A 24506-nucleotide genomic window follows, 5' to 3' on the forward strand; every position below is an offset into this window, starting at 1 on the left:
TCTGGATTTACTTTGAAGTTTATATTGCATTTCCAATGAGCCGCTCCTCTGTATTTACCAGTGATGTGGCAGTGATCCCTAACCTTATCCACATAGAAATCCTCAACAAATGCTTTGTGGCAGTGAATGCAGTGCGTGGAGGGCTTTCCCGGCTTCTCACCTTTCTTAGCATACTTCCCGCATTTAAAATGAGCTTCTCCTAGATACTTTCCATCTTCATCCCACGCTTTCTTGGCTCGTCTTCCAAACTGGAGAAGCGTATGTTGACAAATGTGGCATTTCTTTGCCTTGGTAAAAGCCTCCTGGTTCTCTTTGGTAAATTCCATCTTCTTTGGACGTCTTAATTGTTCTCTTATCTCCCCCTCCTCTTCTCGCAATGCTTCTAGGAACTTATTAGCTGCGTTCTTACCTCGGTAAATCACAGGAGGGTTTGCTTTACCGTCTGATCTGACTACTATGTAACCAAAGGAGCAGATCTCGTGTAATCTCACCTTATTCGTAGCACCACTTTTCTGCTCTTCCTTAGTTATCAATGCTTCAAAGTCTGCATATATCACGTAAGGCACCTGCATCTGCTTTTGATGGTCTGAGTAGGATAGGTTCTTATCTGTAGGCATCTGGATCCGTTGCGCCACTTCTTCGACTCCGCGACATATTTTGTCGTGATCCTTTAGAGCTTTAACGCTGGTAAAGGATAATAAGCAGCAATCGCAGAAGTATTTCTTACCTTTGTGTTTGGTGTGTCTGTAAAATAGTCTGCTAATGTGTTTAACCCATGAGTAGTGTCCGCCGTGGTAGAAAAGGTGTATTCGTTCTCCTTTACTCTTTGACAACACTAGTGGTACTATCGTTTGGTCTCTGACTCCGTAAACGTTAATTGCTAAATCGTTTATTTCCTCAAATATGGGGATGTCTATCAACTGCATGGGAAATTCCACACCATCCCACTCTAAATCGTCTGTGGGATACTTACTTGTCCTACAGGGATCCTTCTCTGCTGGATACAGTGCGGATCGTATTGCCCACATAAAGCATCGATTGTCTTCATTCTTCACGTTTACAATAGCCTTCTTCCTTTCTACCCACACCGGTAGGGGCACGTAACTTCCTCCTCGTATTGGCACGTACCTTGCCATGCTAACCTCCATACCTTCTACCTCCTCCACTGTCCAACCTGATCCTTCTTTCGTGTAGTTAGACAGCGACTCCATTATTGCTTCTAAGGCTTCGCTGAGTGACCTATTCAGATTCGTGGACTCTAATATAACCAGTGACTTTGATCGCAGCATTGCTGTCGTCGTTGCCTCATCTTTTGACAAACTTACTTCTACCATTATACTCGCTTTCAGGGCTCCTAATTCTTCTATGCCTTTTCGAAGCGTTCTCTTGACCTTCCTTTCTGACTGACGCCAAAACTGTCTAACATCAATCTCACCGTTACCGGGTATTGACACCGTTTCGAAATTGCTTTGGGATTCCATCTATATAATAGGAAATATCTTATACCTAATTCCAGACCCTTTTCAGATCGTCGTAGTCATACTCACAATCCTGACAATGCCAAAACAATTTAACCTTAGTCTCAAACTTCTTACCACATCCACAATTATAACTGCTCATACATTTCGTCTTCATCTTCAAATGCTTCTTCAAGTCCACTTCTTTCTTAAAAGTTCTCTTACAATCTTCGCACTCCATATATAGACTAACATATTTGCGCTGTTGCCCCCAACCACACTTGGAGTGGGTTGTTTCCGTAGGTGGATTTTTGACACGGGTCTTGCCCGTGTTGAGATTGCGCTGGAACCCCCATTCCCTATACTACTGGTTACGACCAGTTTAGTACATATTTGTATCGATTCAGTGAACCTGTGGCTAAAGCAACAGCAGAGACTTGATAAGGAAGCCAACCAATGTTGCCTTGCTATCTTCGAGTTATTCTCGTTCATGGTTAGTGTTGTTTCTTTATTTTATCTTCCAATTGATCCCATAGCTGTAAGTAGGCATCGATAATCTGACATTTGGTTGTGATAAAAATAGAGCGAACCGGGTATCCCCACCCATCTAGACGATCAAAAATTGCCATCCATGCAATACAGAGCTCACACATACACAGTGAAACAGTACTAAATTTGTAGTAAATATTTCAAAACAGGGCAAGTTCTATTGTTCCATCAGTGGCATTTATTACAGAGTGTTCACACAAAGTACTGTTTCACAGATATAGCTAGTGTTTGCACTCTAACATTCATAAGCCATTATCATCAAGCATTTTCCCCCCGCAATACTATTACTAAAATACAGGTTCCTATAAGTATAATCTACGCCCACAAGTTTACTAGTGATAATTATTACTCAGCAAGAGGCACAAGGAATATCAATCCCCATTTTCTATTTTTTTCTTTTACCTTCATTTTGAGCAATATAAAATACTATATTTAAGATTTCACGTACTTACAATGACAGTATAAAACTCGGTTCAATTTTAAATATCGACCAAGATGATAACGATGATGATGATGATGATGATGATAACAATGATGATGGTGATGATGATGATGATGGTGATGGTGATGGTGATGGTGATGGTGATGGTGATGGTGATGGTGATGGTGATGGTGATGGTGATGGTGATGGTGGTGGTGATGGTGATGGTGATGGTGATGGTGATGGTGATGGTGATGATGATGATGATGATGATGATGATTGATGATTGGTGATGATGATGTTGATGATGTTGATGATGTTGATGATGTTGATGATGATGATAATGATGATAATAATAGTTTATTTATCCACATAACGCCTTTCACATACTCGTTTAAAATACGCACGTGCACTAGTCGGCTTAAGAAATGTATAAAACTAATATCAAATATCAAAGAAGATGAAGCCACTATAAACTATATTGAATGTCTGTTGTCTTTCTTCGTCCTACGGATAGTTTTGGTTCATTGGTTTACTCTTGGGGAGCGAGAGTTTGTTCATAAAGGAGCAGTTCCAAGTCATCAGTGTAATACCACAACTTCTATACCTTCAATCCAAGCTGAATTGAAATCAGATCACTTTCGAAAGCTAGGACGAGTGAAGAACATGAAAAATTGTATCGACCACTGCTGTGATATTAAATCGTGTGACCTAGCTATGATGTCTTATGCAAGTAAACAATGTTACGCAGTTGCGTGTTTCGATGAAAACCTGTGCAAAATGTTGCCATCTTATCCTACGAGAATTAGCTTTGATGTGGCTCATGTTACGAGAAGAAGATCATGGCAAGGCGTCTGATTTTGCGCATTGGAATGGACATTTGCTTGCAAAACAGTTTTTTCCTTTTTGTCATTCAATTCTACCAGAATTAGCTTTAACTTGACTCGTTACAGGACGAAGATCATGGCAAGGCTAACGTGTGCAGCGAATTAGGCCGATGCTGTATAGAGAATAGACATTTGCTTGCAAAATTAGCATTGCTTTTTAATTGTATATTTTTTCCATATAGGTATTTATTTTATACATGTTTAAAACTTGTTATGAAATTGCAAGCAACCGACTGAGAGCAGTCGTAGCGATATTTCTACATAAAAATGAAATAAAAATAATAAAAAAATCAGGTAAATGCATTTGTCCGTCCGTGCTGGGCTCACTATGGCAGCAACAGCAAAGGAAAGGTAAAGGAAGTAATCAACTGATATTTCGAGCTGCAGTTCTTCATTTAGAGACTGCAATCGTTACATCAGTGCCGGCCTTTCTTTCATGCTTTATTGAGATTGGGACTAAGAATTGCAATCCAAATAAACCTGATTTGAGACGAGATGCCCATACGTACCAATGCACCACCTCAGAAAGTGTAAAATTACTAGATTGTATATTATGAAATTATGTTATAAAGATTTGTCTTCTTCAACGTGCAGTGGTTCAGAGTCTAGTGCTACAATGCTATAAGAAAAAAAGCACACTATTAAAGCATTTGCTAGAATCACCATCAAAACAAGTCCAACACTCCCCCCAAAAGACCACTCACATATGGCATCATTTTTTCTCAATTCTGTCATATCTAGGATAACTGCATTAATTTGATTATTTGTTGCTATGAACACAAATATGTGAAACCACTGGTGACTGTGACCAACCACGTCGAAGTACTCCGTAATATATTTTTCTGGGATTTTCGTCGTCATCGTTGCGGCCATAAGGGTACACCAGAAAAACTGGGAGTAGTGAAACGAAAGGGAATGAGAATAAAACGATATTAAAATGCCATAGACAACAAACGAGCTGGTGAATATATAAGGGACAGCGAATGAGAGAGCCCTCATAGTTGATTGGATCGACTGCCATTTTTTGTCCCTGGATACGCAGCATACATAGCAACAGAAGATTGCCATGGTAACGTTGATAGGTCGGTAAAGCATCCCTAGGAATGATCCTCTGACATGGTCGGGAATGCTGTAGGCGAAATATGCTACGGATGATCCTATGCTGTAGACACTGATCCCCGCGTAGTCACAGAAGAAGCATATATGACGAACACGGACGGTCATACTACTGAACGTGTGGGCTATACAGCTAAGAGAAGGATACATGCACGCACCAATAGCGATGGCACATAACGGCCAATACCGACTGTCAAACAAGAAATCCACTTCCAAAGTACTGAATTTCCAAATAAAGAAAAATAAGGTGAAGCAGTGAGTCCAGACATTAAGCATTTCGTTGTTCCACTGGAAAAGACTTTGAATACATTCCAGGAAGGACATTCCTGGTCGACGGTACCCTGTTCTGATGTAGTCATCGTGGTAGTCAGACGGAACCTAAGAAAGAGAGAAAAATATGATTGAATAGAATACGATTAATCTGTGGGAACCAATAATTGTTTTTCTAAAATATATTTCGCGTTTTGATTGATTGGGAGCGCATGCTTTATGAGTAAACACACCACTCGCGCGCACTTTCAGTTGCGTCATTCCTATGTAAAATAACCGTTATTGTAATTTGTATTTTATAAAAGAAATAAAAAACTTGCTTGCTGTACTGTGTGGAGTCATAAAGCACTTGGAGATTGGCAGATCACTCGAGAAGTGTCGAGAAGCACTTCATTCGCAAGTGCTATATAACTCCACACAGCACGCACGCGCGTTTTCTATTTCTTCAATTGTATTGGGCGTAATACTGAGCCTCTTTTCTGGATCACGTGATATTACCTCAAAATGTTCAAAACTTTAAAAGTGGATTCTATGCAAGGATTACCTCAGAAATTTTGAAGGTGATCTGTTTTGAAAAGCTTTTCATTCGACTACCATATCGAAACAATTCACTGAAGCTCTGAAAAGCCTTCGAGATAAAGAGACCATATGCATCTTCATGAAAATTCATTTTATTCAGCAACGAATCATCTAACCCAACGCTGAATAAAAGGCCGGCTTAGGTTGTGTGGGTCGTTCTGCGCCTGAAAGAGGAATTCCAGAAATATATATGTAAAACTTGCTGGTATTTATTTCTTGCCAATCAAAATTCTAGAAAACGCTAGGGTTGCGTCACGGCAAAGCACGCATATGGTAATGAGCTTTTCACAGTCGTACGAAATCATTGCTCTATTACAATGGCTGCGCACGTTCATAGAGCGTATGCAAGTGCGTAAAACTAACTAATGCTTTGATTAAATTTCCCAAAGGTAATGGGAGGAAGGGGGGAGGGGGAGGGGGGAGTACAACATTCTCCTACCCAGACCCTTTTCAGCGAAAAATTTATTTTTTGTTAGAAAGCTGAGGAGGGTTTGGGTACGAAATGCGAAAGTGACAGCTTGACTGCGATTTTGATAAATCATGAGCTTTAGGCTATAAAAATTAAATATAACTTAATTAATTCCATTTTTAAAGTGCTTAATGGTATGAGATTTTCTTGTTCGCGTCATTTATTTAATTGATTAACGAGATTTTCCTTCTTTCGTTCACGTTAGTAAAAGCAATGAGCATTAAAAACAATCAACATTTAAAGAAGAAAAATCTTGTAAATAGAAAAGAATCAGTAGCGACAAAGCTAGTAAAGCATATCCTTTCTCGACAGCATCATGCTGATTTGAATGATTTGAATGTTTTATTTGATCGCTTTTCCCCTTCATTTGCTATGCTATCTTTAAAAGTCTTTGTTTCTGGAAGCTTCTAAAGGCCGGCCTGGAAACAAATCAAGGCTCAGATTTTTTTTACATTCTTTCGTTCGGTATCACTTGTTTTCTATTCATTGAAGAAATAATAATTTACTAATATAAATTAATATTAGTAAAGATCCTATTTTACTCTTGAAGCGAATGAGCACGATTGCTGAAGAGTGAATTGCGTGACAAATTGTCGAAAATGCTGACCTATCACGACATGGATGCAGAAAAATATATGCGTTACCCGTGGCTCTCCGTGTTTTAAAATTTAGAGGACAAAGCGAAAAAATATTTACATCATTATATTTCAGTCTTTTATTCGGTAAAAAAATTAAAGAAAATGGTACTTCTTTGTGAAATAATGATGTATAATGATGAGTAGTGGATTTATATATTTAGGAGTATTTTTTATAATGTTAAGAACGTTAAGTATCTTGTTTTTCCCTCGATATACTCAAGATCTTGTTTTACATTTACAAAATAATTATCGCTCAAAATTTATATATTTTTAAGATTGAGATTTTTGGTTTGTATATGTGGATAAAACTGAGATGTTAGAACCTTACAAATCAGCAAAATTAATAGAAATATAGTTTTAATGTTATTCTAAAGAGTCGTCATCTTAAAACCGGCGAACTGATCTTGACAGTGATCGGCGGAGAGCATCGAAGAGGCATGTTTACGGGTAATATAATGAGCCAATGAACCTGTGCATAAATACTCTACACTTTCCCGCGCAAATAATCCCCCTTTCTTTTAACGTCAAAGGTATTAATTGAATTCAACCTTACCTTAGAAATACAGTATTACTTAAAGCTTTCCTTTGTCGTTTAAGATGATATATACGCCGGCAGAGGAGACAACAGATCTCTTCATACAATTTGGTGTTTAAATTCCATGGTTTTGACAGCGATGCATAATTTATTTAGCGTCTATAAGTACCTGTGACAGCTGACTTCACCCAAGATGAATCTTATTTTGATTATCAGGATCAATCAAATTCATAGAAAATACTGGTATTATCATAGTAAGTGTCTTCCTTAAAGGACTAATAATACAGCAAAATCCAACTACCCTGAAAATACAGATAGCTGGGCGGAAGGGAGATAATAAAGCTATCGGCAGTGGGACTAAACATCATTATATATCTCCAAACTATCACTTTTCCAAGCATATTGTAATTGGCCAATCTTTCCATTTTGATCTTTTCATTGCCTAGTCTTGCAAAATAATAAGAATCGCTTTTACTTTTTCTTGACAGGATTTGTTGCCTATTTTTTTTCTTTTTTTTTCTTTTTATTAGGTGAGGTTAAATTATTGAGAACAGTTTTGGCGTTGTTTTGGCAGTTTTTGTGAGCAGTTGGAACCGGAAATACGTCACAACTCAACCATCTATAGCGGGCTCCCTGTGTCGAGTCCTGTGATTGGCCAGACTTACCAAAGGCGCCATTTTGATTTTTCATTGTCGTCTTTCCATCAAAACAACAACAACAAAACAAGACTTCAATACTTTTATACGAGATGTAAGTACTCCATTAATAGCCTGCTTTATCTTAAGAGGTATAATATCTTACCCTACACTATATCTTCATACTTCCTGCAATAATTCTAGGTTCTGTCTTCAGAAAAAAACGTGGAACACGAGTTCAAAGTTTGAAGTTTTCCTCACCTTCCTTCGTCGATGTCGACAACAACTTCTTAAAAAAATATTTCCTAAATGACATAAAGACTTATTTAATAGAGGGGATTTTGGTTATTTGGGAATTTAGAAACAGTTCAAATTATCCAAAATTCTAGTGCTTCAAAATTAATATTTGTTTTCCAAAGAAAGAAAGACGAAAGGAAGGAAGAAAGGAAGAAAGATTGATTCTTTATTTGAATTTTTTCCATATTCATGTGTCTTTCCATGTTCAACTGTTAACCAAAGTAATGATATTCAAGGGAATGACATGTAGTCTAAAAAGGCCTGTTAATTAATTAATGTTTTCTTTTGTTTGTTAGGGAAGGAAAAGTAGTGATAATGAATAAAGCCTCAAAAGGATTAAATGAGAATGAGACTGAGGCATCGACAGTTCAAGAGAGTGAAAAAACCCAGCCTGCTGGAAAATCACTTAAAAGTGTAAGTTTGTTTCCCAAACTTTAAAATATACCATAAACATGGCTAGTTTTCTATGCAAATTGATATCTTTTCAGACGGTTGATAGAGTACGGCTTAGACTCAAGGTAGCAAGTGTTCTTGGTGGAGCATTACAAAAGGAAGAGGATGACAAGGATATTGCCAGGTACTGACAAAATCATTTTGGAAAGGCATTTTATTGTAAATAAAATTCAATATCGAAAGTATTTCAATATCTTTTCTATTAGTGCTACTACAACGACTACCCCCAACCCAACATACCCAAGCCAATATTTATTTATTTATTTTTATTTATTTGCTATACGGGTAGGTGCCGCCAAACAGGGTATGGTTTTCAGCGATTCTACTCTGAAAATGGGGTATATAAAATCGCGCTCATTCTGGGACAGGGTATATGAAATCATGCTTTCTCCTCTCTGGAACAGGGTATCTATTTTCGCACTACCGGAAAAGGTTATGGTTTTCAGTGATCTTGCTCTGGAACAGGGTATGAATTTCAGTGATTTTACTCTGGAACAGGGTCAGGGTTCAGAGAGCTCAGCGGCACATCCCTACCCTAAACGGGCAAGAGTACCCCCGGGCCCCACGGCCACCACCACCACTACCACTTACTACTACAGCTGCTACCTAATAAATTATATATATATATATTATATATATGATTATGATTTATATGATTTATATAGTGATAGTGATAGTGATAGTGATAGTGATAGTGATAGTGATAGTGATAGTGATAGTGATGATGATGATGATAATGATAATGATGCTTTCTTTCTTGCCATCCAGAGAGAAAGAATTTCATGCAGTGTTTCATGCTAAACAAAATCAGGTACTATTGGGTAAAAAAATATTAGTGAAGACACATTGAACAATTTTGAATATTAAAAAAAAACCTTTAAGGGTTAATGGTTCAAGTATCCTCACTGTAAAGATGCATGATCAATCAGACCCCAGGTGTTGGAGAGCCAAGTATGCTACCCCTGATGTCCTTATTCTTCTTGCCATGCGTTATAATATCTTGGACAATAAAAGAAATAATAATAGTCATACTGCTACTAATAGAGTGCATACCATAATTATATCTACATGTATAAAAAAAAGTTAACTGACGAAATTGTACAAATCAGTTCAAAGTTTTTTAGGTCTAGGGTCTAAGTTGTGCTACTAAGCTGTGCAATTTCTTACAAAGGTTTTCACGAACACAGGAAAAAAACCATATTGCCAAATTGGGAATTTGTTGAGAATTTCCTTGAATTCCCAACGAATTCCCAACGAATTCCCATCCAATTCCCTGAGAACGAAATTGGGAACGTGGCACTGATTCCCAATGTTAGTTGGTTGGGAATTTTGTTTTTCTATTGGGTATTAGAAGAAAATTCCCAACAAAAAATCCCAACGTTGGTGTTCGAATTGGAAATTCAAGGAAATTCCCAATAATTCCCAATTTGGGAATCCATTTTTTTTTCCTGTGGGATATGGTATGCACTATATTACACTACTGCTACTGCTACTGCTACTGCTACTGCTACTGCTACTGCTACTGCTACTGCTACTGCTACTGCTACTGCTACTGCTGCTACTGATACTGCTGCTTATACTGCTACTGCTACTAATAATATTATTAATAATAATAATAATTTTTCAAATTATACAGGAAGAAGACCCTTTGCTGCAGAATGAAAATGATGAAGAAAACATGTGGGACATAGTAGACATGGATGAAGAGGCTATTGAAGAGTATGTGTCCAATGAACTAGTGGGTCAATTCCTGTCTAACAAATTGTTCAGGACAGGAATTCTGGGGATCATTTTGTTTAACAGTCTGCTGATTGTTGTGGAAACAAATGAAGAATTGGTGAGTATATATTCACCTTGGGGTCACTTATTTATCATAAAAAGGACATTTTTTTTTTACTATGGAAGGGGGGGGGGGAAGCCATTGGGATTCGTTGGAGGGGGGTCAAAGATATCTTCCACAAGAGGGTACTCCCCACGTCAAATTCAATTCACACACCACATTTACAATAGAGAAAAAGAAAGCAAGAAAGGGCAATTTTTTTCTACGCAACAAGGAATAGGAATAGGTCACCAATCAAATCCCATTCCACCTCCCCCTGAAATAAAACAAACAGTCCCTTATGACTGAAGTTTTTTGTTTTGCAGGAAAAGGAGTACAATCATTTGTTTTCTGTGCTTGATCAGTGTCTAATGACAATATTCGTGTGTGAAATCCTACTCAAGTGGTACCATGGATTTTTCATGTTCTGGAAAATGGGATGGAATGTGTTGGACTTCTTTATTGTGGCTTCCTTACTGCTGGGACCTTGTGAGTGTCATTATTAAATAAATCTATTTTATGATATATGATTTGGTTCAACTATTTTATAGTAATGAAACTGTTCTATTTATATTTTCATTCGTTCATTCATTCATTCATTCATTCATTTTATTCATTTTCTATTCATTCATTCTCATTTACTTATGATATAGATTGCATACGATAGACTATTTGTTTCTAATTTACATAAATACAAATCTTTGTGAATAAGCCTGAAGCGATCGAGATGACGTTTTACCCCCAACTCTATACCATAATAGTTTTTAAAATTCTTTCATATTAAAATTTTTGATTCCTTAGAGAATACAGGAACAATAGTCATAATTAAACAACAAAAGCAGTGTGAAAAGGATTATGGTCTAGAGACGGGGGTAAAACGTCATCTCGCTTCAGGCTTATTGAATGATGATTTTGTCATCAAGTGAGTGATCTTGACTGAACTAGTAAATGTGCACAAATTTATAGTAAGAAGAGAATGATATAGAAATTCAATTGACATTTTGCCATAAACATGAAATCCAGAGAAATTCGGTTAATTTAAGCTTAGCTTAATATAGTTTATTCCCTCCTCCCACACACACACACACACACACCCCTACACCCCCAAAAGTTGTTCATTCTCTCCAATCAAGAATAGATATTACTTACTGTACAATATTGACTGTTGTTATTAGTGCTTAGTAAAGATTCAGGAAGTCGAGGTGTGCTTAGGATCCTCAGGGTTCTCCGAGCGTTCAGGAGTCTGAGAAGGTAGAATAGGTTAACAGTATATACATATGTTAAGTAATACTTGGCATCAGAACCACATCTCGTTTTACCGTTCTCAATAGGAATCTTCTTCGCGACTTTGCAACAAATTAGGTCAGTTTTGCTGGACGTCAATCAAGGTGTTTCCATAACATTCCATAGTCACGTGCCATTGAAAAATTTTTGTTTTACGACAATGTTATGGAAACACTTTGAATGATTGATAGGCGTCCACCTAAACCCCATTTCTTCGCGACGGCAAATAGTGTGATCTATCTTGACGCAGCTACCGCACTAGTTTGATTTATTGTTAGGAATAAATAGCCACATCTTCGTCAGTGTTCCTTCAGGTAAAGCTGGTGTTCTATGGATCTGATGATGCACACGCATTCGGTGATGGACTGAAACTGATTACCCTTTTTTGTATTGTTTCAGTATTAGTTCGTTACCTGGGTTACAGATTGTGGTACAGACAATCTTACAGTCCATTCCCGGTAAGTTGCGTTCGTTTTTACGGAATAAAATTAATTCCATTTTTAATCAATGTTTCTTTATTAATTCAAAGCGGCTTTCTTAGCATGCGTTGCTTAGCGGTCTGCGGTTGTGCTCGCAAAGCAACGCAGACTAGCTCTTTGACATACAGACGGTAATTACATTAGTACCAGAGATAAAACAGGATGCTATACATCGTCCTTGATTGTTTTACAAGGGTAGCATTTAATAGACAATGGTTGTTCTTTGAATTGGTTGTGATCGGAGACAAGGAGGAGGAGGACTGGTGTACAGCAGCTATATTTATCTAGAGGTTACTGAGGCACCATCACGTGACAGCGGCCATGCTGGATGGCAGGACTAATGTTTAACATGACAAAAAATTTGATCATATTCACAAGCGAATTTGCGCCATATAAGTATTAAATTAATATTATTATTATTATCATCATCATCATCATCATCATTATAAATATTATCATTATTATTATCATTATTACAAAGAATTCATTTTTCGAGAGTAAAGGAATTTTATTGTTTTACATCCAACATGGCCGCCGGTTCGTGATGTTGCAATATTTCCGCCTTGTTTTACCCTTCATCTAAACAATACTGGGAAGTCAGATGTTCACCGTGGTTGGTTTAATCCTTTTATTGTACCTACAGACATGGCCAATATCGTTCTTCTTCTTGTCATCATCATGTTGGTGTTTTCAGTGATCGGCATTACTCTATTCAGAGACACTGTGCCTAAATACTTCGGTAGCCTATCAACTGGTATCCTTTTACCAACCTGATAACGATTTCAGTGATTCTATTTGGGGGTGGGGGGGGGGGGGGGGTAGGGGGTTCTTTGGTTTTACTTCCTCTGAAGAAATCCCCCGCAATACGTTTGAAAGCGCGCGCGCTACGTTTGTGGTGCAAACTATCGCGATGCGAAAATGAGGATCTAAAAACGCGATGTTATTTATGTAGTGGCTATCGTTTTTAGATGGTTATCGACGAACATGACTAAAGAAACGACCTCTTGGCCGAAAATAACCATTGGAAACCCTAAATTAAGCAGGCACTTTCGGGGCTTTGTCTGGTGTCCGCTTAATATGTGTCCGTTATATATTTCGTACATTATCCGAGGTACTGCCCGCGGTTTAATGAAAAGTGTCCGCTTAATAGAGGTGTCCGTTAAATAAATGTTCGTTTTACTGAGTAAATATGGGAAGAAAATTTCGTACATCATCCGAGGTACTGCCCGTTTAATGAAAAGTGCCTGCTTAATAGAGGTGTCCGTTATATAAAGGTTCGTTATACTGAGTAAATATGGGAAGAAAATTTCGTACATCATCCGAGGTACTGCCCGTTTAATGAAAAGTGCCCGCTTATTTTCCTTGACTATTACTTGCCATGTTTACTTTATTTGTTTGCCTAACTCAAGATGGATGGATGGAGATATTTGGAGCATTCCAGGTAATGTGCTTAAAAGCTTACAGAAACAGGAACTATAACGAGTGCAATAGGCCTCTTATCTTGGGCGTAATGTCTTCCCATTTCATGCCACGTGTTATTCCTTAGTAGTATAGGGAATGGGGGTTCCAGCGCAATCTCAACACGGGCAAGACCCGTGTCAAAAATCCACCTACGGAAACAACCCACTCCAAGTGTGGTTGGGGGCAACAGCGCAAATATGTTAGTCTATATATGGAGTGCGAAGAATGTAAAGAGTTTGTTTATGATTTCTGTGTAAAGTGCTTGAAACCCAAGTTTGTACCTACTAAACCAAATAAGTATATTTGTTGTGACAAGAAAATGCAAATAGAAGACGACACGTCAGCACAGTGTTACGAATGTGGTAAGAATATTCGTAATGCCGTACCAAATGCTACCAAAGAGCAGTATTACGCTAATGGAGGCCGTAAGAAGACCCCATACAAAAGAATAAAATACTTCAGAGACTGGATGAGTCACATTCAAGGTCATCGGCCGGTATATTTAGACGACGAAGTAATGGAAAGAATTATGAACCACTTAGAAGAGCCAACCCCACAAAGTCTACGGAAAACGCTGAAAAAATTAAAACTAGGGAAATATTACAAAGCTATTCCCTATCTTTTGTCTGAAATTACCGGTAAGTCTATTCCCGAGGTTTCTGATATGACAAAAGCCGAGTGGATGTTTTGTCGGCTGGATAAGGATATTCCTTATTACCCTGACGTAATCTACGAAATATTTCACGAAATCGACCCCAACCACCCCCTCTTAGGATGGATTCCAAGAAGATAGTGAATCTTATGGCATAAGATGAGAAATTACGCGTAATAATTCGCCAAATAAGGTCATGCAAATAATTTATATTACGCGTAATAATTCGCTAAATAATTTATATTACGCGTAATAATTTACTAAATAAGGTCATGCCGTGTATTATGGTATAAATCTTATGCCATAAGATTACGCGTAATTTCCAGACTGTCGTTCGATATGTAAACGAAATCCTGTCACGCTCTTTTCAAAGCAGATGTTTACTGAGCAAGCTTTCTTTGAAGCTCTTCTTTCGCTTCTTGGTAGATCTTTTTGCGAGATTCCTCGGAAAGATCTTTTACGACTGTTTTTTTATTCCTTATGCCCGACTTTAATTTCTCGTACTTTTCCTCTTCGGCTAAGATAAGCGAGAATTCTACGTCGTCTATCTTTCTGTCACGCAAAGCCTTTGAGGCAAGGTCAGTGATCGTATTTACTTTAGCCCTTGACAGAGCTATTGTCGTGTCATGCTTGGATATTTTGCTTGACAACTGTTTCATAATGCCCGTAGCAACAGCCGAAATGATACCACAGGCTGCCCCAACGCCGGCCAAAGGAACGCCAACAATTATTCCCGGCCCAGTAAGCGAAGTAGCAACGCCGGAGCCCGTTAACACAACAGATATGGATCCTGAAGTTATCGCAATCTTATGTAATATGCTTCGGGCTCTAGCATACTTTTTCCTGACCTCCTCATAGTGCTTCGTTTGACCCTCTAAGTAAGCGAGGATTAGATTTGCCTTATTCAAGCGGAAGTTCTCGGCATTCAATTCATTGGGTTTTGTAGGTAAATCAGGATAGAGTGGAGGCGCTGATGGTATAACATCCATTATATATACTAATGTACGACGCTTTTGGGAATGATATTGAGGAGCAGCCACATCACGACAACCGGGATTACTGGAATTGGAGAGCATTTAGGAAGATGTTTCCACATGCAGACCCCAGTAAGTTCGAAAGAAGACCCGATGGTATTTACTATAACGGCTCTAGGATGTACAGCAACGAGGATTTGAAGCCTACGCTGGTTAATCAAATAGACGATCAACTGAAGCATTCGCCAATGCATAAGCCAACGCCAGCGCCAACGCATGTTGAACCCAGTTGGTCAAAGGAATTATTGCTTGGTACCAGTACTTATCCGATACCCGCAGTTTCATTTGATAAACACCCAAGCTTGGACCTAACGCTGAACATGCGGATTTCTAACAAGCATTCCTTTCCGTTAAAGGTGCGGGATATCTTCAAAGACGTACCCATTATTCATACCACCGCTAAGGAATCTCATGAATGGTTAAGTGGTCCTAATATGCGTTATTGGCCGCAGCAGTTGAACTTTGCGGTTTGGTGTGCCACTAGCGGCTGTGGTGTAAGCGCAAGCTTGATGAATAATTCGATATTTATGTTTCATTTTCACTTCACGGTTAGAAGAATACTACATGAGATGGGTGTTACTGCGCTGCCGGGAGATGCCACGTTTTATCCAAGAGATAATAAATACAGCGTGCCGGCTTATGACAGACTTTGTAAGGAGTTTGACGTTGTAGGGAAGGATTTCCGATGCACTGCCGGCGCTAACAATGGTCTGGGGCATATTTGGGCTTATTGGGGGATTGGTGGACATGTGCTAAGTGATAAGGAAGTTCATGCGTTGAATCTACGATGGAACACTGGGTATCACAAAGAAACTCACGACAGTAGCACCTTCTTTGAACCAAACGCTAAGACCACTAAGGAAGTCAGAGACGGACCTCTGTTCAAAGACGAGGGCGGTAAGTATGCAGGGGCTAATCCACTGATTATCAAAATTACCAACGACGAGCAAACAAAGCAATATCTTAATTTCATACCCCCAGAAGGTAAAGGACTAACCAAAGCCGGCCTTGCCCGTTTAAACCGCAGCATAGAAGCTTACGTGTATTCTATCCTTGGAGCTCAGGTAAACACCCGATCAAGTATAATCGGAAATACCGGCGCCGCAGAAGAGACGCGAGCCGAAGCCTTGATCTTATTTGAAAGTTCAATCTTGGAGGGCGACATTAGCAAGGGCGTACAGCGTTACCAACTAGCCATACAAAATTCTAAGGCGAGGTTGGACTATGCAGTAGCCCCGGGTTGTTGGTTAATGCCTAGTAATTTATCTATAAATACTGGTTCCGTGGCGGGGTATAACAATAAACTCCAGAAAGCAACCGCAGATATGAAGTTTGGGGTGAATGACGTGAACTCTGACACTCTTAGGAACATTCCTCACTTCGTAGAGAAGCCAAAAAAGTCACACGAAACGAAGCTACCCGTAGTTAAGAAACCATCAAAGAAGGTCCTACCTGCGATACCTGAGGAATATGACCATAACTTATTAAAAGCCGGTCTAGCAGCTGCAAGCATTGGTCTGAGCTATTATATATGGCGATGAACAACCCCTACATAGCTGGAGTAGATTGCGTTTATACGACTTACACAGGCGAGAAAAAATACACCCAAGCATCTTGGGTTGATGTCACGGGGATGTCCGTGGATTTGAACTACTCCGGAAAGAAGTTGATATTATGCAGCATTTCTTTGGGGGCCGTTAGCAGTGCGAATGTAGGATTTCGTTTCTGTGACGACAATGGAGTATTACAGCCCATGCGCGCGAAGACAAACAACAGGGAGCCTACGCATTTCTCAGTAGAGCCGCCAACGAATAGCTCTGAGAATCTTTCCGTTTGGACTTTCCACATGGTTGCTGATTGCCACGGGAAGGTAAAGCTGCAGATAAGAGTAGATGACACCGGGAGTGTTTGCATAAATAGCATAGAAAATCAAAGGAATACTGTCTATAACCACATGACCATCAGCACTTTGACGGTAATGAGCCTCTAGAAGGGAACTTGTTCCCTGTAATATATGAATCCATACGTGAGGGAAACGCGTTATACCCACCGCTTAGATGAAGAGGGATATGACAACGGCGCTTGGCATGACGTTGGACTGTGGGTTGAGGTTGGGGGCACTGCATTGGTCATTTGCACTATTAGCATTAATGCAAATACGCATGCGAATGTGGGGTTTAGGCTTATCGATGAGAATAATAAGCCCCTGCTTCCTTATCGAACTTCAACGAACACCAGGAAAGTTACCCATTTTTCGATGGAGCCCTACACTGGATCCACTGAAGACCTAACGCCAGTGACTTTTCATATGCTAGCCAATTGTAAATATGCTAAGTTGCAAGTCACTTCTGATGACGGCAAGTTTGGGATAAATCGCATAGGTCGCAGGCCCGCTAATGCAGCCTGGAGTCATAAGCCCATTTCTACCATGAGTGTGTTGCCGCTGGTTCCAAATTACCAGGGCGGTGCTAATACCGTCTTTCATTATCCTCAAAGCAGGACACCGTCCGATGAGAAGGATAAGATCAAGCCTTCATCTTCTTCAGGAGGACCACCCCAATAGCGACGACTAATATCCAAATGTTATTCCCCACGAACTTTAACAATTCTCCGCCGGTCCTAAGTGCCAAGGAAACAACCGAACCCAGCAGCCCAGGAAGACCGGCTGCCATCTTTTTTCCTAAGTCCGTCAGCCCACTGCCTAATTTCTTTACGCCCGCGCCCGTAGCCTTAAGCGCGGATAGGATAACTCCTACTACGGTGCTAATAGCGACTGCAAATGCCAGCGGAACGCCATACTTCAAAAGGGCTCTTTTTACCTTTTCCTTGGTAGTAAGCCCCAGCTCCTTTTCCAGGTTGTCCTTTTGCGCCTGTAATTCCGCGACTCTTTCCTGAAGGGTTTCTACTTCCTTTTGAGCTGCCTCCCTTTCCTCTTCAGTACGAGTTTGGTCATTGATTATTTCCTGCTGCCGCTCTATTTGCCCCTCCAGGTCTTCAATGGCCTGATCTCTTTGTCGGATTTGCTCCTCTTTAGTGTTGATTTCGGCAACCAACTGCCGCCGTTCCTCCAAAGAGCCGGTTATGGTGATATGCAAGTTTTTAGCTTCTTCCTTGCTCATGTCTAGGTCTTGCAGGGCGAGCTCGAAAGCCTTTTGGGCTTGATCTCTTTCACGTAAGGCATTTTCTTTTTGTTCTCTCATTTCTGTTATTCTTTGGTTTTTATCGTTAAGTTCTCTCTTTTGAGCATCAAGGAGTAGTTGGTTTTGTCGCATGTATTCTGCTTCCCTTTCCTCCAACGTTTCTTGCAGCCCCTCAGCGCGTTTTTCTAACGCAACCCTTTCATTTAGGGTTTCCAACCTTTCTAACATGCTTCTAGTGGCACGCTGGAAGCCTTTTAATCTTGCTACGTCACCCCTAACTTCGCCATTTTCGTCGAAGAGGGGCTGCGGTTTTGTCCAGCGGTCTTTATCAGGAAATCTCAGGTCTTGAACGCTTATGAGGACTTTGTTTCCGCGTTCTGTGAGCCTTACGTCGTCAGCATCGAAGTGGGAATAGCGCTGCGTTAGCTCTTCCATTGCCCACTCTACGGTTTCCCGCGCGGCTGCCTCAGGCCGCTCTATGTTTTGAAGCTCCAAGTACTCAGGGACGGGGCTGCCGTGGTTTTTTGATTGCCACATGCGATTCAAGGCTGCCTTGAAGCTTTTCCATCTATTACCATACTTGTTTTCTAAAGCCATGTCGTAGATTAGGGGGTCGGTATCCGCGCCTTTAGTCCATGCGCCGTATTCTTCGTCATTGATATCAACTTGACCGTCTTCGGTAAGGGGATCAAAATCCGTTCCTTCTACTTCCATTATATATGATAAGCTCAAAGTTAAACCCCAACATATTACCTAAGCAGGTCGGCGGACTGAAAGCAGAACGCACCTTTCACCGAGTCACCTTTACCCCCAGCAGCGCTAGACCTGGAGAAACGCTGTACGTAGGTGTGCCTCGACTAACAGATAACCTAGTCTTAGTTCCTGGCACCTTAGCTTTAAGGTTTGATTTGACGGTGCAACCTACCGTCGCAGATGAAAGGATTATCGTTAACAACCTTGGTCGCAACATCGTCTCAAAGATGCGAGTAAAGTTTGCCGGGGAATCCCTCTTAGACTTAAACAACTATGACCTTTACACCACTTACAAAGATCTGTGGTTGACTGCATTCGAAAGGGCACAAAAGATAGAGCAGGGTATTGGTAGCACAATCTTACGTAAGGTTAGGACTCCTACCAAGACACAACCTACTGACGGCAGCGGAGAAACCGCAGTGGCAGATGCAAAGGCCATTAAGACAGCCTATGGTACTAAATACGTAATACCATTGGACTTTGAGGCTATTACCAGCCACGGGGTTTATTATCCTAGACAGTTGAGTGAGTTGCAGTTTGAAGTGACCTTAGCCAACATAACTAACATCATTGGCGGGTTAAGCACTGCGTTGTCGGGAAGTATTCCTCCATATGCCATTACCAACCTGGAATTGCAGTATGAAACCATACATTCCGAAGATCTAGCACGCAGCGCTGGCATGGAATACAGTGCTGGAAAGGCTTTCTTGTACGACCACGCGGTAATGTACAAAACCTTTAGTTTCCTGGATAAGACAGACGCGGTAATTACTCAGAGCATTAATTTACCACGTCGTAGTCTTACGGGGCTGATGTTGGTATTTATTAAGCCTTATGAAGCCGGTAAGCGCGATTCTGAAGCCTTTCATAACCCCGGCATTACCAACGTCGGGATTAGCATTAATGGGGTTCCAAATAAGGTGTATTCGCAGGGAATGAAGCCCACAGACATCTACAGGGAAGTAAAAAGAAAGTTTGGGGATCAAGTTGCACCCGGAGAGTTCTTTACCAATAAGTATGCGCTGTGGATTGACATGCGAACCACCAACGACGAGGATTTACATGGACAGGGATTGCGTTTGGTAAATACCCAGGACGGCATTACCCTGGAAATCAAGCGTGACTTAAACGCCAGTGCGAGCGACTCAGATAAGATCAACGCATACATCTTTGTGGTGTCTGACGCCCAGTTGAGTGTAGAAATGAATCAGCTAAAGAGTGTTGCATATTAATGCGCTGCGCTCCCTCATCCAAGAAAGGATAAAAATATCCCTTACGTATAATATGCTCCGCGTATTTGAAAACAACGAAACTAAACTGCAATGCCTAGTGCAAAGCGACAAGCTGTACTTTAAGGCGAAAGAGGTAGCAAAGGCATTAGGTTACGCAGACACCAAAGATGCTATTAAAGTCCACGTGCGGGATAAGCATAAGAAGAGGCTTAGTGAATTTAGAATAGAGGTGAATCGCCTCCCTTCTGGTTCACACCCACAATCCCTGTACGTGACGGAATCTGGTTTGTATCAGTTAATATTTAGCTCCAAGCTACCGACAGCAGAGGCATTTCAAGATTGGGTCTTCGAGGATGTCCTACCTACGTTAAGGAAGACGGGAAAGTACTCGTTGGATGGTCCAAATAAGTTGGTCTTCAAGATCGAGAATGAGTTTGACTTACATAAGAAGGTCATCGATTACATACGCCGGTTTCACCCTACGCTGTTATTAGCACCTGGACTCGGGGAATTGCAAGATACCACCAGTAAAAGGATAACGTGCTGGCAAAAGGGCTACCAGGCAGGTCAACCCGACATCCTAATTCTTAACTCCCATAAAAAATACAATGGGTTATGTCTGGAACTGAAGACGCCAAAGGGTAACGGCGTATTGTCCGACAAACAAAAAGCGGTATTGACGCAATATGAAATGAATGGTTATCTTACGATGGTTTGCAACGATTACGATCTGATCTGCAGGGAAATCGACCGTTACGTCGACGGCATTCGCATACCTTGTCCTGGCTGCGTTAAGGCTTTCAAGTCACAGGAGACGCTACAAACGCACCGAAAGATATTTCATAAATATAATGATAGTTGAACAAACTCACTGGCGCGAATTAATACAAGGCATTTCATACAAAATAAAAAATTACGTCGTCTTCGAGGACATTAACCGTTTAAGGTTGGTCCTCTTAGACGGCAGCCAAGAGTACAGTTTATGGGCTCCTGACTGCGTACGGTACGTACTGCAAGGCGAAGAGTACACTCACATACGTAGCTATGGTAAAGTCAACGGTCGATGGAAGTTCGACGTTGAAAGAAAGGCGGAGGCTAATCCATTGTGTGATTAGTCGTCCTCATGGGCTTCTAGGTATTGGTCTGCTACGTCGGACCTCATTTTTTCCGACATGAAATCGATCGATATCGTAATCAAGGCTCCTCCTGCGAACGCTGCGACGTAAGGTAACATCATATATTAGACCATTCTTTTCGTATTGCAAGGTAATGGTCTAAAGGCTTGGGACCTTCGTACAGGCAACACCAAATATGTTGACCGCTGCGTTGACAACCACATTTATCGCAGATGCCGTCCCAGTGTTCTCGGTTCTCCCATCTTACTCCTTCGTAGTCGTCAAAGCATACGAAATCTTGGTCTATTTCTTTTTTACGCAGCACTAAAGCCCGGCTGGTTTCAAGGGGGCAACATCGCTCTGCTAAATCGCCGTGGGTTTCACAGACGACTTCTTCGAGGTGGTAACGTCGGCAGTGGTATTTATGCCAGTTCTCTTCAAAGAGGGGCTCATCGCATCGGTGGCAATGGCCTTTAAGGCAGACTCTATGCTCGCGGTGATATCGTAGGGCCTGTACGGTGGACAATTCCTTACCGCAGTCGCCACAAACAGTGCTGATGGTCTTTTGACAGACTTTCTTGGAAAGGTGGTATTGCAGTCGCTGCTTGCTACTAAAAGCTCTATCACATTGCACGCACTTCATTATATATACCTCATTTTTTATTGTTAAATTGTTAAATGTCAGCAAGAGACAATTACGTAGATCTTATTTTTTTTTTAATTGTTAAATTGTTAAAATACGGTAAGAGACGAATGTAGATTTCATTCTTTGTAGGAACTTAACGATGAAAGATATAGACCATTCTTTGACATCATCTGTGCAGCATTTAACAATTTAACAATAAAAAAATAGACTATCCTTCAATGTCATCTTTGCAGCATTTAACAAAATAACAATAAAAAATGAGGTCTATGCTAATTCCTTTGGTGGAAATCAGTAAGACCTTCTTTACGACCTTTTCATCGAGCATCTTCTAAAGTCCTTTGTGCTTTAGTATCCGCAGGACACCAATGTCCAACGAAGTCTCCTTCAGAGAATACCTCATTACAGTGACGGCAGCTGTGTTTCTTACGAGGCTTTGGCGTTGGAGGGGTAGCGACTATGCAGTCATCGGATGGTTCAGTAGGTACTTTAGGCGTAATGCAGTCAGCGGCTAATTCAGATGTAATGCAGTCCATATATATAATCACAGAGGGTATCGCATGAAATCCTTAAGGGAATCCCTAGTCCAGCCTATCATCGTCCAGAGTGCAGCAAGCCTTTCTGTGCGCTTCAGACTACACATTTCGTCGTACAATTCCTGCACGCGCTCTTTTAACCGATTTATTTCCTCTCTTTGCAGATCTATGGTGTCTTTTTTATCTTTTGCGTCGGCTACGATTCTTTGCATTGCTTCCACTGGTTCCATATATATATATATGAACCCAGATCACATACCTTGTAACACTCTGATAGTAGGACCCACCAGCTGTGGAAAGACACAATTTGTCGTGGAGCAGCTATTAGGACCCTTTAGATACCGCTTCGACTACATCGTGCTATTATGTCCCACCTACAGGAATAATGTTACCTGGGAAGGCATAGGAGTGAAAGACGACGACTTCTTTGTGGACATCTTAGACCCCAACGAGTTATCCAGCCATCTTAAGTTCTGGCACAAGCAATTCCCTAAAGATACACAGACTTTATTCATATTGGATGACATTGCCTGTGGGGATGACGTAAAAAAGCGCACCTCCGAATTGGTGAAGCTTGCTTTCAGCGGTAGGCATGACAATATCAGCGTTTGGTTACTCTCGCAGCAGCTTACCAGCGTCTCTAAACCCTTTAGGGAAAACATAGGCTCCCTGGTCGTATTTTATACTCCGAGCAAGTCAGACCTGGAAACCATCTTAAGCGACTACGGCGGTGAGATAAGCAAGGAACAGTTGCATGAATACATGCGGCATCTAAAGACGCACCAACATTCCAAGATGATCTTCTCTTTGAGGTTTCCTTATGACGTTAATGTATATGGAGATTGAGCAGTTGATAGATGAAGTCCCCACGCAGTTAAGTGAACAACTCAACATCCTTGTGTCTTCTGGGAAGTGTAAAGAAATGATAGGTAAGGAACTTACCCATGAGCAGGTTAATAAGCTGTCAGAAGAGGAAGTTAAGAAGTTCCATAAGAGATACGAGGCCGCCCTTGCAAGTAAGACCACGGACGCCGTCGCAGACTCCGCCATCCGACTTGCCACCAAACTCCTTGGACTTGCGCTGCCTATAGACGACGTGGAGCAACTACGGAAGGACATAAGCGATGACTATGTCATCGCCCAAGAACTTAAGATAACCTGCGGGTGGTTGTCTTTGAAGTGCGGTAAGTTTAATGGCAGTCGCCTCTGCGGCACTTCACGTAGCTCAGCATGTCGACTTGAAGGAGGTACTAGGTTCCTTTGGAACATCTTGGAAGGACTTCAAGAAGGACAGAGACGTTGAAAAGGTCTTCCAGGCGGCACTTGCTGATGATCAAGTCGCCTCAAGTACTTAGTCAAGTCATTCGCGGGAATTACCCAGACCGCCTCAAGTACCTAGTTAAGTCATCCTTAAGTACTTAGTCAAGTCGTCTTAAGTTACTTATCAATTCCTTCAAGTCCTTAGATATAAATGAGTGAAGCTGAATCGAAGGTAGAGCAGCCCCAAGAGGAGCAACGAATCACCAAGGCTAAATCTCCAGGCAGAGTTGCTGCCGGAAAGAAGCTCGCGGAGATGAACAGGAAGAACAAAGCAAAGAAAGAAGAAAAGGTGGAGGAAGAGGAATCCTTCATTAATCCTGGGTACGTCATTGGCGCGTTAGGAGTCGCTATAGCAGGCAGGCAGCCTTTACTTACAATGGCGGGCAGCAAAGCCAAAAGTAAAGTTGGAGCCAGCGCATTACGCACCTGTGGAGGTTAGAAAAAGCAATATCCCTGAAATGGAGTAATAACCTTCTCGCTTTGTAATATAATGTCGACCGCGTTGTTGAAAACTGTTGAAGAAGCAGCTATCATTACTTCTATTGTTGCGGGTATTGGTTGGGTAGGTAAGAAAGTGCTCAAAGAAGACTTTACTGAAGACCCAAGCAAGAGCTTCGCTAATTTTGCTAAGATGACCGCTGCCGTTGGCGGGGCTATCATGGTAAAGGATTATCTACGGAAGGAAAAGTACCTACCTAATGTATAATGGTTAGCTTAGTCGCAGGTGGAGTC

The 24506-nt window shown here is 40.9% G+C and overlaps 2 protein-coding genes across 2 annotated transcripts; one reads left to right on the top strand and one right to left on the bottom strand.

Moving 5' to 3' along the window:
* Positions 1-2936: 2936 nt before the first annotated feature.
* On the bottom strand, positions 2937-7013 carry LOC148905723 (membrane progestin receptor gamma-like). The gene is made up of 3 exons (XM_089039970.1): positions 6940-7013; positions 5245-5443; positions 2937-4808 (listed from the first exon to the last, which is right to left on the bottom strand). The coding sequence occupies exons 2-3, from the start codon at positions 5368-5370 to the stop codon at positions 3879-3881; spliced, it is 1056 nt and encodes a 351-aa protein (XP_088896096.1). The 5' UTR covers positions 5371-5443; positions 6940-7013; the 3' UTR covers positions 2937-3878.
* Positions 7014-7457: 444 nt separating this feature from the next.
* LOC148905724 (cation channel sperm-associated protein 4-like) lies at positions 7458-13434 on the top strand. The gene is made up of 10 exons (XM_089040613.1): positions 7458-7671; positions 8150-8267; positions 8342-8430; positions 9075-9117; positions 9943-10143; positions 10452-10614; positions 11301-11376; positions 11809-11867; positions 12532-12639; positions 13262-13434. Coding segments are annotated over exons 1-10 (1032 nt in total). The 5' UTR covers positions 7458-7669.
* The last annotated feature ends 11072 nt before the right edge of the window (positions 13435-24506 follow it).

The sequence above is a fragment of the Actinia tenebrosa genome, unplaced genomic scaffold (genome assembly GCF_029948245.1).
Source record: "Actinia tenebrosa isolate PJP-AT-01 unplaced genomic scaffold, QUT_ActTen_1.0 PGA_scaffold7__59_contigs__length_16204524, whole genome shotgun sequence".
NCBI classification, from domain to species: Eukaryota; Metazoa; Cnidaria; class Anthozoa; order Actiniaria; family Actiniidae; genus Actinia; species Actinia tenebrosa.